The sequence below is a fragment of the Sebastes fasciatus genome, chromosome 5 (assembly GCF_043250625.1).
Source record: "Sebastes fasciatus isolate fSebFas1 chromosome 5, fSebFas1.pri, whole genome shotgun sequence".
NCBI classification, from domain to species: Eukaryota; Metazoa; Chordata; class Actinopteri; order Perciformes; family Sebastidae; genus Sebastes; species Sebastes fasciatus.
In genome coordinates, this window is record NC_133799.1 from 16350830 (window position 1) to 16366025 (window position 15196).

Sequence of the window (15196 nt, forward strand, 5' to 3'; positions counted from 1 at the left end):
ATTTGGTGGTGCTTGTGAGGGGATGCCTTTAACCCAAGGTCATTTTTACCTTATTAGCAGGAACATTATGATTCCCATGCAGTTTAATGAGAATATGAATATGATTTTATGTTGATTTTTTTGTGTCTATAAACTCAGTGCCTGGTAGTTTACTGTTGCAGCCTGTTTAATAGATTGTGTCTTCATCATCGGTGCAAGCATGACTGACAGGGACACGCGACATTCAGCAGAGACAGCAGAGCGAGAGGATTCACTTCAACGTACTTCCGTGTTCGCGTCAACCTCGTTGTTTTTTTTGTTTTTTACAGTAAAATAGGAGAATCTAAGCATTTTAGCATTGCAGTTTTTTTTAAATCAGGTTCAAAAAATAGACTTAATTCTTTTTTTGTTTTCCATTTAGTTTTATAAATTATTTTTCTTCCCAACAGAAGTTATATAGCTATACAAGAACAAAGAGCGATCATCCTCTCATCCTTTATCTTCCTTTTCATTGTAATACTCCTAACTTTTTTGTGTTTCTTTAAATCATATATATGTGTTTGACTATGGTCTCACACCATGACTCAAACTTACAAGCAAAAAAACCTTCCTTTTCACAGATAATTTTTCATTTTTTGTGCAGTTAAGAACAAATTGTGAAAACCAATTTATGCTAAAAAAAATGTTATTATAAATTAACTGAAATGATACATTTTCACAACATTTTCTTGCTGTGCTTTTATTAATATCTCACTCAGTGTGTGTAAATCCATTTAGTTTTATAAATTAATTTTCTTCCCACTACAGCCAAACTACAGCCAAACTACAGCCAATGGGACCACCTCTCTGCTACACCAGAAATGCGTCAGACAAAAACATATTTTACCCACACCGAATGAGATATTAATGAAAGCAAAGTATGTGCATGTATCATTTCAGTTAATTTACCGTAAACATTTTTTTTTAGCATAAATAGTTTTTCACAATTTGCTCTTAACTGCGTCTCGCATGCGCAGTATAAACAAATGGAAAAATGATCTGTGAAAATTAAGGTTTTTTTGCTTGTAAGTGTGAGTCAAGGTGTGGGATCATAGTGAAACACAGATATATGATTTAAAGAAACACTAAAAAGTTAGGAGTATTACAATGACAAGGAAAGAAGAACAGAAAAAGGAGAAAAAAAGAGGATGATCACTCTTTGTTCTTGTATAGCTAACTTACAAGAAAAAAAAAATCCTTTTCACAGATAAATTTTCTTTTTTTTATGCTGCTAAGAACAAATTGTGAAAACCAATTTATGCAACAAAAAAAATGTTTACGGTAAATTAACTGAAATTATACATTTTCACAACATTTTCTCGCTATGCTTTCATTAACATCTCACTAAGTGTGTGTACATTACGTGTATGTCTGACGCAGTTCCGGTGTAGCAGCAGAGAGGTGTTCCCATTGGCTGCAGTAGAGGGGGTGAACTATCTTGCCGGTGAGTTCCAGGCTTCTTCTCACCGCTGTCTGTCTGCTCGGTTACTGTACTCTACTGGAGATGCCAAGATGGCTGCAAGCAATTATTTCGGCTTCACACATGGTGCCGGTCCGCAATACAGGTAATTCAAGCGATGCAGGTTAATGTCAGCGTGTGTTATGAGTGACATTTATCATCAGCGCCGATGTGTTACGTTCGGTGGTTGGTGGGTTTGGTGAGACGGGGCTAACACAGCTAAGCTAGCTTGACATGCTAGTAACGGTTAGCTAGTAACGGTCAGCTAACCGTCAGCTAACGGCTGGCTGACAGTTAGCTGACGGTTAGCTGACGGTTAGCTAGCTGAGTTCGCAGGCCAGCTCTCTTCCCAGCCGACTCGCTGCTTGACATTAGGTGAACCAACAGTATGGTCATCTTTAGCATGTTGACGAGTCAATACGTGACCAGTTTAAATACTTTAACGTCAAATAAAATGTCATTTATAGCCAGCGTCTTGCTGTTGGTTTATCTAACCGCTGTAACGGCTGGTATTTTGGCCGGCGGTTAGGATTAAGAGGTCTAGCTGTAGAAGGTAACTGAAAGTGTGCTCCTTGTTATATGTGGAATAACAACGACATGCTGCTACAAAAGGAACATTTAATCAGCACATCTCTTTAATAGCATGGGTTGCAGGTTTGTGTGACAGGTAAAGCATTCAGCCTGTCAGTTTGACAGATATATAATTAGCATTTAGATATTTAAAGGAGACATATTATGCTCATTTCCAGGTTCATGTTTGTATTTTGGGTTCCTACTAGAACATGTTTACATACTGTCATGTTCAAAAATCACATTATTTTTCTCATACAAACATTTGGTCACAAAGTGGAAATATGCGTTATTTGCAAAGGTTCAGGGGTAAAGGTAAGGGGCCCAAGAGTTGCTGTGTAGTTGGTCTGCAAGTGCTTTGGATTTGAGAGGAAATTCATCTTAAGGAGAGGAGGTGAGATCTAGCAAACAGGAGGAGCTGACTCTTTCTGCATTTTAAGACTCAGATCAGTTTTCCTCTATCGGCCGCTAATAAATCACTGTTGGAAATCTGGCAACTCCAGTTTTTCATTTCTTTTTGTAGTTGAACTTGAACTGATAAAGGATATTGTGTTTTTTTTGACAGCATTAGGACCCAATGCTAAACTGATGTTGGTGTGAACATGTTGAGTGAATCCCTTCAGCAGACCCACCGGGTGATCACATGTGCTCTGGGTGGCTCTGCTCTGAATATACCTGTATTAGGGATGTCACGGTACCAGAAATCTAGTAGTCGATACCAATACCAGTGAATTTCCACGATTCTCGATACCAAATTCGATACCATGGTAAAAAACAACAACAGTAAATCACATGTAAATCAACACATACTCTTTTATTAAAAACATTTGAACATTACAAAAAACAGAGGCATGTAGCCTTTAAGTAATAAATAAAAAGAATATCTCTTTAATAGCATTGATTGCAGGTTTGTGTGACAGGTTAAATCATTCAGGCTGTCAGTTTGACAGATATATAATTATCATATTAGTCATTTAAAGGGGACATATCATGCTCATTTTCAGGTTCATGTTTGTGTTTTGTGTTTCTACTAGAACATGTTTACATGCATTAATGTTCAAAAATCACGTTATTTTTCCTCATACTGTCTGTCTGAATATACCTGTATTAGGGCTGTCACGGTACTAGAAATCTAGTAGTCGATACCAATACCAGTGAATTTCCACAATTCTCGATACCAAATTCGATACCACGGTCAAAACAAAACAAAACAACAATAAATCCCATGTAACTCAACACGTACTCTTTTATTAAAAACATTTGAACATTACAAAAACAGAGGCATGTAGCCTTTAAGTAGTAAATAAAAAGAATTGACCCGTTTGGTTTATTTTGGCGTATCAGCGCCATGTTATCAATCTATAGTCAGACGACGGACACTACATACTGACCGTGAACGCAACTGGTCCGTCAGCTCAGAGTAGTAGGAGCAGGAGGCAGAGGATTTATTGTTGAAGTGAAAAGCAAACGCACCTGTTTGGCAATATTTCACGTTTAATCCCAATGCCCAAAATCTCACTTTTGACAATATGGGACCTTTAATTATCATTCACTGCAGTTTCTGAAGGTTTCCTGTTTTGTCTGATATTGTTTTGTTTGTTCTTGACTAGCACTTAAGCCAACTAACCTGACAATCAGGAGTTGACTATTCTGCAAGCAACTATGAGACATAAGAATTTGAACAGCCACTGAATAGTTAATATTGATATTTAAACACCAATGAATATTTTACTTAAAAAAACATATGGATTTGAATACATGAATGAAGCTGAATTTGAAAATGTTATTTTTCAGTGTTCTCAAATTCAGATCCAAAATTTCAAGTTGAAAAATTCAAATAGGACATCAGTCAAATTCAGTGTGCTGATGTATTCAAATGAAAAAAAAATGAAAAAGTTAGGAACAGCAGTGCAACCAATATAAAGCTTTAGTTTGGAGCCCTGAAAAAACTTTAAATATTTAACACTGACTGAGGCATTCTGATTGCAGTTTTGATAGCAGTCAACAAGTAGGTTAACAGCCAAGCATTCAACCAAACTTGATTTGTTTTCCTTAGGGCTGTCTATCGATTAAAATATTTCATTGCGATTAATCACAAATTACTTGCACATTTTTCATCTGTTCAAAATGTACCTCAAAGGGTTTGTCAAGTATTTAATACTCTTATCAACATGGAAGTAGGCAGATATGCTGCTTTATGCAAATGTATGTAAATATTTATTATTTTAAATCAATTAACAATATGAAACATTGACAAATATTGTCCAGAAACCCTCACAATACTGCATTTAGCATAAAAAATATGCTCAAATCATAACATGGCAAACTCAATCCGAACAGGCAACAACAGCTGTCAGTTTGTCAGTGTGCTGACTTGACTATGACTTGCCCCAAACTCTATGTGATTATCATAAAGTGGGCATGTCTATAAAGGGGAGACTCGCGGGTACCCATAGAACTAATTTTCATTCACATATCTTGAGGTCAGAGGTCAAGGGACTCCTTTGAAAATGGCCATGCAAGTTTCTCCTCGCCAAAATTTAGCAAAAGTTTGGAGCGTTATTTATGACACATGATGATGATATATGACATGTTTTCCAGTTTCATATGATGCCAGTATTCATTCCAGCTTTAAAACTGAGCCTGCTACAACCTAAAAATCACAAGTAGCGTTAATGTGTTAAAGAAATTAGCAGTGTTTAAATGAATTTGCGTTAACACGTTTTTATTGCGTTAACTTTGACAGCCCTAGTTTTCCTGTTTATTTTTGGTGAAATATCTGATTCATGACATGCCATGTGGCACTTACATAATTAGATCTTGGAAATTCTTTCCCACAGTGAGATAATGAACTGGTGATTATATAGAGGAACCATTAAGATACTCAATGGACAATGCACAGACTAGTCAACTTTGGGAAAAATGGGTTTTTCCAAATCCCTTCTTAGTACTCTTTGTTAGTTTGTATACAGCTACCTGTATACATTTTAATGTGCAACTGTTTTTTTACGTGGACCGGATCCAGTATATATTTTATGAGATAACATGGTGTTATGATTACTCTCACAGCATTTTGAGTCTGTGCTATTGTATGACCTTAAGAAGTCATTTAATTTTAGCCCTCATGTTCTTGTTCATCCAGACACTGAAAGCTTAATAAAGATGCTGATATCATCAGGTACTGATGTTGTTGCCACGGCTGTTGTTGAGTTGTCTCTGTATGCTGATGAAAATTAATCAGAGGTCAATGCAGTGCTGCTCAGTCAATCATAAAATATTAGTGATCATAATTTTGTCCTCCACGATTAATTAATTTTGATGGGGTGTTGACGTGTAGCATTTAATTTGTCTACCTATTTTTATCGCTTGTTTTTAGCCATGCTATCGGCATGAGTCATGTTGATCTGCTGGTTTGTTATCAGTCGGTTGGTCGGTCCACCACTTTAGTCCAGACTGAAATATCTCAACAACTATCAGATGGATTTACATGACATTTTTTACAGATATTCATGGTGCCCAGATGATGAATCCTACTGACTTCCTTGACTTTTCCTCTAGCGTCACCATGATGTTAACATTTGTGGTTATAAGTGATTTATCTCAACAGCTATTGGATGGATTGCCATGAAATTCAGTACAGAGCACCGACATTCATGCCCCCTCAGAATGAATGGGGACATTTTAGCTTGCAGACATTAGCATTTAGCTCAAAGCACAACTCTTTTTAAGTAGAAGACTCTTAATCTTGTTAAAATATACATATATTTGAAGGAAGTTGTGTTTGCTATGACGTAGGGGTGGGAATCACCAGAGGCCCCACGATATGATATTATGGATTTTAAACATTTTGCGATACAGGGCTCTAGACTGCGACCAAAATGATCGCATATGCAACCTTTTTTTGGGAGTGTGCGAGTAAAATTTTTACCTAGTCGCATTTTGCGAGTGCATGATCATTACTATTTTGGTAACACGGTAAGAGTGTTGAATATTGCAGATGAAAGCAGTGCTTTTTGTTCCTCACTGGCGCAGCCTCTCTCTCCCCTCCTGCACTCTCCTCTGTTCTGTGGAAACCTACGATGATGAAAATGACTGCACGTTTTGTGTAGCGCACCGTTATGATTAAACCTCCGTGACAACATAAACACACACACAGACACACTGTATGCGCCTGATCCGTCCCGCACCTACACACACACACACACACACACACACACACACACAACATATACCGCCGGCCTCTGATGTGAGGACAGTTGCAGTGTCAACGGGGAATTATTCTCAAGTCAGTGAGTTAAACTTTCTAGTAGTTACCAGTAACGTTACAGTTAGCTAACGTTAGACTGTTGGATGTTAACGGTAACGTTACCAGTTAACGCTCACTAACGAGCCAGCAGCCGACGTTTGCAATCACAGTGAGTGATAACGTTATGTTAACGAGGAGTCAAAACTCCGCCACAAATCAAATCATGTTACTGATGTAAACCACTTATTTACTTACTTACTCCTCTCTTTGTCCCCTTTGGGTATCAAGGCTGCAATGAATGAATTGTGTCCGTACCAACATGCTGCGTCTCTCCTCATGACGGCAGCATCTCCTGCAGCTCCTCCAACTTTAGAGCGCAGCTAGCAGGGCCGGTCCTAACTTTCTGGGGGCCCAATGCAAAATCTTGTTTTTCGACCAAATGCTATTTTTTTTCATAGCAATATAAAATAGATAATAGAAAGGGTACTATGATTATACATATTATATTTAAATAATCACAATTAATAATTATGTTTTTATGAAGCAGTATATCGTTGATTATTTTAAAAAAACAAATGAGGAGAGAAGGAGTAAGCTGGTGGTGAGGGAGAGTCTAACAGAGGTGCCGACTCAGACACCACCGATGATGAATGTGCAACAGGCACGGAGAGACTGGCTGACAAACAGGTGAAGAAAAAGAAGTAGCACTTTCAGCCACAATGGCTAACACAGTACCCGTGGTTGCGGTACAAGGGGAGTGCTATGCTGTGTGTTTATTGTAGGCAATGTGGTCCGTCCGTTGCAGGCAACTCTAAACTTGTTAGTTAAAATATTTTGCAAATATCAAGTTCCGAGGCATTGTCAATGTTTCACTGGGGTATGTTAATTAAGACAACTATTTATTAGCATGCAAGGTCATTGATTAATACCATACTGTTACCCAAAAAAAAGGGTGCGACCAAATCATGTGCTTGTGCGACCAGCTGAGAAAGTTGGTAGCACTAGTGCTACCAGTGGAAAAGTTAGTCTAGAGCCCTGCGATATGCTGAGTATTGTGATAAGATATATTTCAATGTATTACTTTTTTTTAAACTGCAAATTGTGCAGTTTTTCAACATCTGTTTTATCTAATAAGATACAGTTTCACTCTGTTCATCTCAGAGTTTTCATTCACATATCTTGAGGTAAGAGGTCAAGGGACCCCTTTGAAAATAGTCATGCCAGTTTTTCCTTGCCAAAATTTTGTGTAACTTTGGAGCATCATTTAGCGTTCTTCCCAACAAGCCAGCAGAAATAGAATAGCGACCGGGATGGGCCCTCGAATTGTTAAGAATAATGTTATAGAATAAAAGATCGATACTTGACTTCTGTGTATAAATACAATATTGCCACGCAAAATAACGGGATACTATGCTGTATCGAGTTCAACACGTGAGGTGCCATTGATTTACATTATGATGCTATTCGGTAAAGATGAGTATTGGGTGAAGGTAACTTCTAACGTTATCATGATGTGTTCAAATGTAATCTTGGCGAGAAACTTAAATAAATCCAGTTGTTTGAAGGAGATGTTTATAAAATAAATAATAGAGAGGGAATTATGACCTGTTTAACTTCCTAACAAAAACAAGTATGCAAATGGTAATAAAGGAGTGGATGTTGAAGTACATGGGATTTATTGTTTACTTTATTTTTCTGCCGTGGTATCGAATTGGGTATTGAGAATTGTGGAATTTCACTGGTATTGGTATCGACTACTAAACTTCTGGTATACATAGGTAATATATTCTTGCACTTCTAACCGCTTTACCCAATAGTAAAGCCTCAAGTAGACATGTCTCTGAATTTTAATGTTCATAAAGATGTCCTCTGAAAGCAGTGTTAAAGTTTACCTTCTTGCTTCCCTCTCGTCTCCTTCAGTACCCAGCCTCCCCCGGCCTACTCCCATCCCTCTACAGCCAGTTACAGCGTCCAGCAGGCTCCAGCTGTGGCTCATGCAGTGACTGCATCCTACTCCCCAGCTCCGGTCCAGGCAGCCCGACCTGTGGTCACTGCCCCTTACCCTACCTATCAGACCCACCAGGCTCCCCCTGACTATACCTACCGGCAGCCAGGCACCCCTGCACCCCCGCAGCCCACTACCACCCCACAAACGTACCAAGTATACTCGGAAACGGTCAGTCGCTTTCTGCTGCTTCTCAATTTCCTTTAGCACGATGAGGTCACATTGGATGTTATGTAAAGGCTTTTGTTCTGGGTCATACAATGTCACTTTTAGCCACTAAGATATGATATGTACTTTTTAATCGTGCTGCAGTTATGAACTATAATGTGCTGCTTTCCCATTGAATGAAATGCTCTCTTGTAAACCGCAGCAGGACAACTACAGCTACGGGCGTCCTGCAGCCGTGACTACCTATGACAATAAACAGTACTACCAGACAAGTATAGCTCCGGCTCAGAGGACACCCACAGAGAATTACTACCAGACTGGTGAGTCAGTTTATTTTTACCCTCATGTTGCGTCCAAACTTTCAATCATTTTGAGGGCTGAGCGATTATTCAATATTAAAGAAGAACCGATTTTAGACATCAAAGTCTGTTTACAGCCGTTGAGGAATACTGCTGCATATGTGAAAAAAGTTGTATAAACCCTTTTGTGAATTCATAGGGAGCGGCACGTAATCTGATAAATTGCCTCGAATGATGTCACTTGAGTCAGCGTTGGTTGGGGCTGAAGACTGCAAGTTTGAAAATAAAAAAAAAACCTGGAGGTGTTGAGTTAAACAGAACTGATCTTACCAGACCTCTGTAGTCCGCTCCTCATCCCTGATTGAGTCTAGCGGCTCAAGGTTACATTAGCCGCTACAAGCATAACACACCCAAATCTCTGATCAAATGGTGCCTTCAAATGTGTTTATCTTGTTCACGAGAAGAGTCCATATGAACGCCCTCCTCTTGTGACATGTTTGTTGACGTTGTCAGAAATGGCGGAGGCCATGGAAATTCATTTTTTGGTGCATAATAAGTGAATATATTGTCACTTTAGTTGTATATTGTTTTTCTTCGTAATTTTATAATATATCTGAGAAAAACGTTGATATTCCCAACGGCCTCATCTATTTCCTCTGTCATTATGCCTTTGTATTTACTGCATTATGTTACCCGCTTGCTAACTTGTTAGCTTCTGTGTCTTCTGGACGCCGACAGTGACGTTAATAATGCCGTTGCTTAGCAGCGATGTTCTCACGACTTAACCACTTGAAGCCAACCAAATTGTGTACACTACTTCCCATGTTGTAAACATGAGCTCACGAGTTTCATTTGAAGGCACCGAAAAGGTCGATGGTTGAGTTGCATTGTGGGTAATGTAGACTTGACAATAGAGCCTGACTGATATATCAGCATGGCAGGTATTATTGGTTGGCTTTTCGGGTTATATACCGGCTGAATAGTAATGAGATTATTGATGTGTGTGTGTGTGTGTGTGTGTGTGTGTGTGTGTGTGTGTGTGTGTGTGTGTGTGTGTGTGTGTGTGTGTGTGTGTGTGTGTGTGTGTGTGTGTGTGTGTGTGTGTGTGTGTGTGTGTGTGTGTGTGTGTGTGTGTGTGTGTGTGTGTGTGTGTGTGTGTGTGTGTGTGTGTGTGTGTGTGTGTGTGTGTGTGTGTGTGTGTGTGTGTGTGTGTGTGTGTGTAGGACACTGACACATACCTCAGTCTTGCTCAGGGATTTGTGGGTCATCAGTCCTGGTGTGATTTACTCTTATTCACATTTGATGATGTGATGTGATCTACTGCATGAGGAATGTGTCTGCAGCTCATTTGCTGGTGAAATGAGGATCCTTCCTGCACTGCCAAAAACTCTCTGACAGGCAGTCCCAGAGGAAGCGATGGATGCTTCAGATCTCTTTTAATACCCTTCCTTTTCACCTCTACTCCCCTCTCTCCTCTTTGCCCCCCACCCTTTCCTGTATCAGTAGGAGTAAAGAGCGCTTACAGCCCAGCCCCCTCCACCGTGTACAGCCAGCCTCCTCCTCCCCAGAGGCAGGTAACGGCCCTGAAGCCTCTGGCCCCCTCTGTGTCCACCAGCTACAACATCTACCCAGTGTCCACCAGTGTCCAGCAGCCGCCCACACCCATCTCATCCTACACCCTCGGCTCCTCCTTCGGCTCCACTGTTTCCGCCACCACCTACTCAGGTAACATAAGACAAGAGATAAGATAAGAAAGAACTTAAGTCATCCCTAAAGGAAATATTTGTGCACAATATGCTTGCGAGAAACTTGAATAAATACAGTTTGAAGGAGAAGTTTTCACAGCGATATAAAATAAATATAGGAGAGGGAATTATGACCTGTTAAACTTCCTAACACTAGCTCTAAGCAGCTTATAATACATAATTAAAACTACAAATGCTAAGTTTTTTTAATCAAAACAAAGATTTACATAAAAATACAATCATTTATTTCCTACTCATTTGAATTGTGTGTTTTTATGCAAACTTTTATGCCTACTTAGAATGAGCCCTTCACATCTACATAGGGAGCAGGTCCTCTTCACGGAGTCCGCCATGTTGCTCCGCCATATTTCTACAGTAACCCAGAACGGTCAAACCAAACACTGTCTCTAGAGAGAGCCTTTCATGTTTTTACATTACCTGAAGGTCACCGTAGTTCTCCGACAGGCTTGTGAAACCGTGGTACCGCCAGCCGTCGTCTGACATCCGTTGCTCCTAAAGTGTTATTATGGTAAGGATTGGCTTCTGAGCAAGGCAAACAGCGTCACCACGGTATTGCACTCGCCAGCTCACCTTACCACAGTCTTGGAAGGGGAAGAGTATGGGAAGGGGTACGCAGCTGGTTGCAATTTGCAACCACACCACTAGATGCCGCCAAATCCTACACACTGTACCTTTAAGGTCTGATCATACAAGAAAGTGTCACAGCGAAATTCATCAGTGCGTCTTTGTAAAATATTTGTTTCTAGATGCTTGGTGACATAGTGACTGCTCGCAGTGCTAGTTGGTAAACTACTGTAGCTTGGGAACTAACCGCTAACTCTGCCTTTAGTGAATGACTGCATATTGGGCTTGAGTAATAAGTGCTAGCTGATTCTTGTGATTATCAAGTATTCGCCTTGTGTCACAGATGTTTAGTTGGATGAGAAATTTCTAAACCCAAGAGAGTCCGAGAGCGTCTGTGATGGAGAACAAAGGTGTGAGCTGATTCTGAGTGGCAGGGACAGGTGTATACAAACGTTAATACCTTGCTGCTAATTCAAGCTAAGCCTCTTATTACCTGTTTTGACACGTGTCAAAGACAATTTGGGGATTGGCTTTGTCCGTCTTGTTAGACCTCTGGATGCTGGTGAAATTGCAGTGCCGCTTATTTCTTGCATGACTGCTGACTGATAAGTGACCCATATCTTGTATGCTTTTCTGTCCTCACTCTTTTTCCTCCTTTTCCTCAGGCATTAGCTACCCCAGTTATGACTCAACTGGCTACACCTCCACATCCACCCCCTCCTATTACCAGCCGGCCCAGCAGACTCTCACCCAGCCGCAGCCTCCACCTCAGCAGCCCCAGCAGCCGCAACAGCCCCAGCCCCCCATCCAGCCGCCACCTAAGCAACTGACGAGCTCTTCCTGGAGCAACTCGGGCAGCAACATGGTGACAGCTCCGACTGTAAACACCTACAAAAAGCCCACGTTTCACCAGAGCAAGCTGCAGAAGCCCAAAGGGCCTCCCAAGCAGCCCCAGCTCCATTACTGTGACATTTGCAAGATCAGCTGTGCAGGCCCTCAGGTAGGAGTTTATAATGACAAGGGAGAAGATTGTATTTATAGAAAGCTTTTAACGTAAAAGCTTTATTGTGTTGTGCATTACAGAGCTTTGAATAACACAAACTAATACAAAAAACAGGAACAAACACATTACAAAATTAACATTTAGAACCAGAGTACATGTTTTAATGTCTAAATAAAAAAAACATACTGAGTTTATCTCATTAACAGAATAAAAAACAGTGAAAAGTAACAGATGTGCATATACACTATTTTTGTATATGCATTTGGAAGCTGCATCTTGCTAACTGGTTTGATTTACTGCATCAGACGTACCGGGAGCACCTTGAGGGCCAGAAGCACAAGAAAAAGGAAGCTGCCCTTAAATCTGGGGGGCAGACGGGGGCCAGCAACGGGCCCAGAGGGGTCCAGACTCAGTTACGCTGTGAGCTATGTGACGTCTCCTGCACCGGAGTGGATGCCTACGCTGCCCATATCCGTGGGGCCAAACACCAGAAGGTTAGCACAGCCGTGATGCTTTTGTCTTTATCTTCAAGTGTTTAAATGTTGTTTAAGAAAATAAAGCTGTAGAATATATTGTTGTAACACGCTTTCATTATTGGACATGACTGTGGTGTACTCATGTGATGTTCCATGTGAGCTGCCAAGTCTTGGAACAAAACCCGCCTCAGGGATTTGGGTTTGGATTAAGTATCGGCAGCCTTAAATGGTTGTATCTCCCTCTGTCTCTTGGAAAGGTGGTGAAACTTCACACCAAGCTGGGCAAGCCTATACCTTCCACCGAGCCAGTGTTGGTAAATTCGGCTCCAGTTATCACAACCTCGACAGCTGGGAAACTTCCAGTCTCCACATCCACTTCTGCCTCTGTCTCAACCACTTCAACTCCCACTGTGACGCCCAAACAGGTGTCAGTAAACGCCACGGCTAAAACGGCACCAGTCAAGAAACCAGCTCCTTCCAAAATAACTGTCATTTGTAAGTTTGTTGTTTGTTGTTTACGTAGATGATTAGAGATGTTTCTCTCCCTCATCTGATCCATTTGATAATGAATAACTACTGCTCCAATACCAAGACGGCAAACTTTATTACTCCTTTCAATCTTGACAAAAATGCTTTTCAAGATGTAATCTTGAATGGTAGTTTATCAATGGTTATTTATTAACCTGTGGAATAGAACTAGAACTAGAAATTAGACCAGAAATAGATGTTGAGGCATATAAGCGTTCCTTAAATGAACTCTCTAATTTATATTATCTCTCCTGCCGTATAGCCAACAAGCATGTCAGTGCTCCAGCAGCTGCAGTGACAGCGGCGGTGGTGGCTGCCAAGGTGGTGGAGGAGCCCATGCAGCAGTCAGTTCAGAGAATGGACCCTCAGAGTGACGATGAGGACTGTGACAGAGCTGGAGGCCAGGGAGACATCCAGCCAGTGGGACATGACTACGTAGAGGAGGTAAGCAGGAAATGAGAAGCACAATGTCCATCTGCCAATCAGTATATTGGAGGACTGACATATGTTGGTTATTATGCAAATTTACAAAACGTTATAGCACTATAAAGTAAAAAATGGTTCGATGTAATTTTAGGAACAGTTTAATTTTTATATACTTTGTTCAAAGGTCTCAATTGTTTACAGTAGTAAACAACATGTGAGTTAACAGTGTATCAGATGTTTTGTGTAAGGTCTTAAAATGAATACTGTCTTGTGATCTGTAAAGTATTCTACTTGCAGTAAAGATTGATCTCATTATTTTTTTAAACCAAATTTGTACTTTAGTATTTGCATCAGACCAAAAAATCTATTTTTCAAGTTTCTACGATTATTATAATATTTTTTACATATGATTTTATTGATACTTATGTCATTCTTTTTACATTTTATTGTGGAAAACGTAAAAATGATTGTAAATTAGAAATAAAATTAAAGAAAGCAATAACAGGAATAAAAACAAGGAAAAGATTAAGGATAAAAAAAAAGCTAAACAAAACACACAAAAAGAATAATAATAATTACATAGATAAATAAATACAATAAAATAAAATATATATATATATATATATGTATGTAAAAAGTCTTCCAATAAGAGTTTACTGTACTTCTGGATAGTACTATATCAAATCATTTGTTTCCTTTTCTTGTAATTACAGTAAAAGATCATGTATGTTGCATTCGTTGTCCTGCATTGTGTGTATTTACCTCAACTGTCTGTCTGTTTCAGGTCCGTAACGATGACGGCAAAGTGATTCGATTCCACTGTAAACTGTGTGAGTGCAGCTTTAACGACCCCAACGCTAAAGACATGCACCTGAAAGGAAGAAGGCACAGACTCCAGTACAAGGTAAGAAAGTTCACTGAGCTGATTCCTGTCTGACTGGTTATCCAGAGAGACACAATGAACAGGGTTGAGATGCATTCTTTCAACGTTTTTTGGTATTTTAGATAACATGAACTGTGAAGCAGGGTTTTGTTCACAGCAGATAGTTTTCTAAAAACAGGTTGGACCGCAACAAAACGCGACATTCCAGCCGTTATCTGTCAAGGAGTGAGGTTGAATGGATGGACTGGTTTGACAGACATACAAATACTTTATTTAAAGTAGCTTATGAGAGGAAGACTTCATCTTGTCTCTGAAGGTTGCTTTTTTTAAAGAAAAAAAAGGCTCAGTTTTGAGGGGTAGAAATGCCAGCTTGGAGTGGATGGAAGCCCAAATGGAAAGAAAAAGATTATTTGTAATTTAATCTGCAGGTTCCCATCTGTACTGACTTTCATTACATTCTTGTTACATTCCCTTTACGTGTGTTTCTGTCCTCGTCTCTGTAGAAGAAAGTGAATCCGGAGCTTCCTGTGGAGATCAAGCCCAGTAACCGGGCCAGGAAGCTGCAGGAGAGCAAGCTGAAGAAGCAGAAGCAGAAGGCGGTGCTGAAGAGACAGAGAGATGATGAGCAACGCTGGCACATGGAGATGAGGTCAGACTCGTGGCCAAAGTTAGTAACCTTAACTTCTTCACACTCTGATGTTACATTTGCACATTTCCTTGGTTGGCACAGAATAGACTAAAAATGGAAAGATGAGGAAGATAAATTCATATAGGTGATATCAGTA

General features: G+C 40.0%; 1 protein-coding gene across 4 annotated transcripts in view; it reads left to right on the top strand.

Annotated features, from left to right (window-relative positions):
- The first annotated feature begins 1424 nt into the window (after positions 1 to 1424).
- zfr2 (zinc finger RNA binding protein 2) overlaps positions 1425 to 15196 on the top strand; it is a 28056-nt gene continuing 14284 nt past the window's right edge. The window contains exons 1-10 of one of the 4 annotated variants that reach the window (XM_074635329.1): positions 1425 to 1583; positions 8214 to 8469; positions 8669 to 8786; positions 10269 to 10490; positions 11761 to 12095; positions 12404 to 12592; positions 12832 to 13069; positions 13365 to 13546; positions 14313 to 14432; positions 14915 to 15078. In XM_074635329.1, coding sequence (XP_074491430.1) covers positions 1531 to 1583; positions 8214 to 8469; positions 8669 to 8786; positions 10269 to 10490; positions 11761 to 12095; positions 12404 to 12592; positions 12832 to 13069; positions 13365 to 13546; positions 14313 to 14432; positions 14915 to 15078 — 1877 coding nt within the window. In that variant the 5' untranslated portion in view covers positions 1425 to 1530. The remainder of the gene's footprint in view (positions 1584 to 8213; positions 8470 to 8668; positions 8787 to 10268; positions 10491 to 11760; positions 12096 to 12403; positions 12593 to 12831; positions 13070 to 13364; positions 13547 to 14312; positions 14433 to 14914; positions 15079 to 15196) is intronic. The other 3 variants (XM_074635331.1, XM_074635330.1, XM_074635332.1) reach the window with 3 other exon arrangements.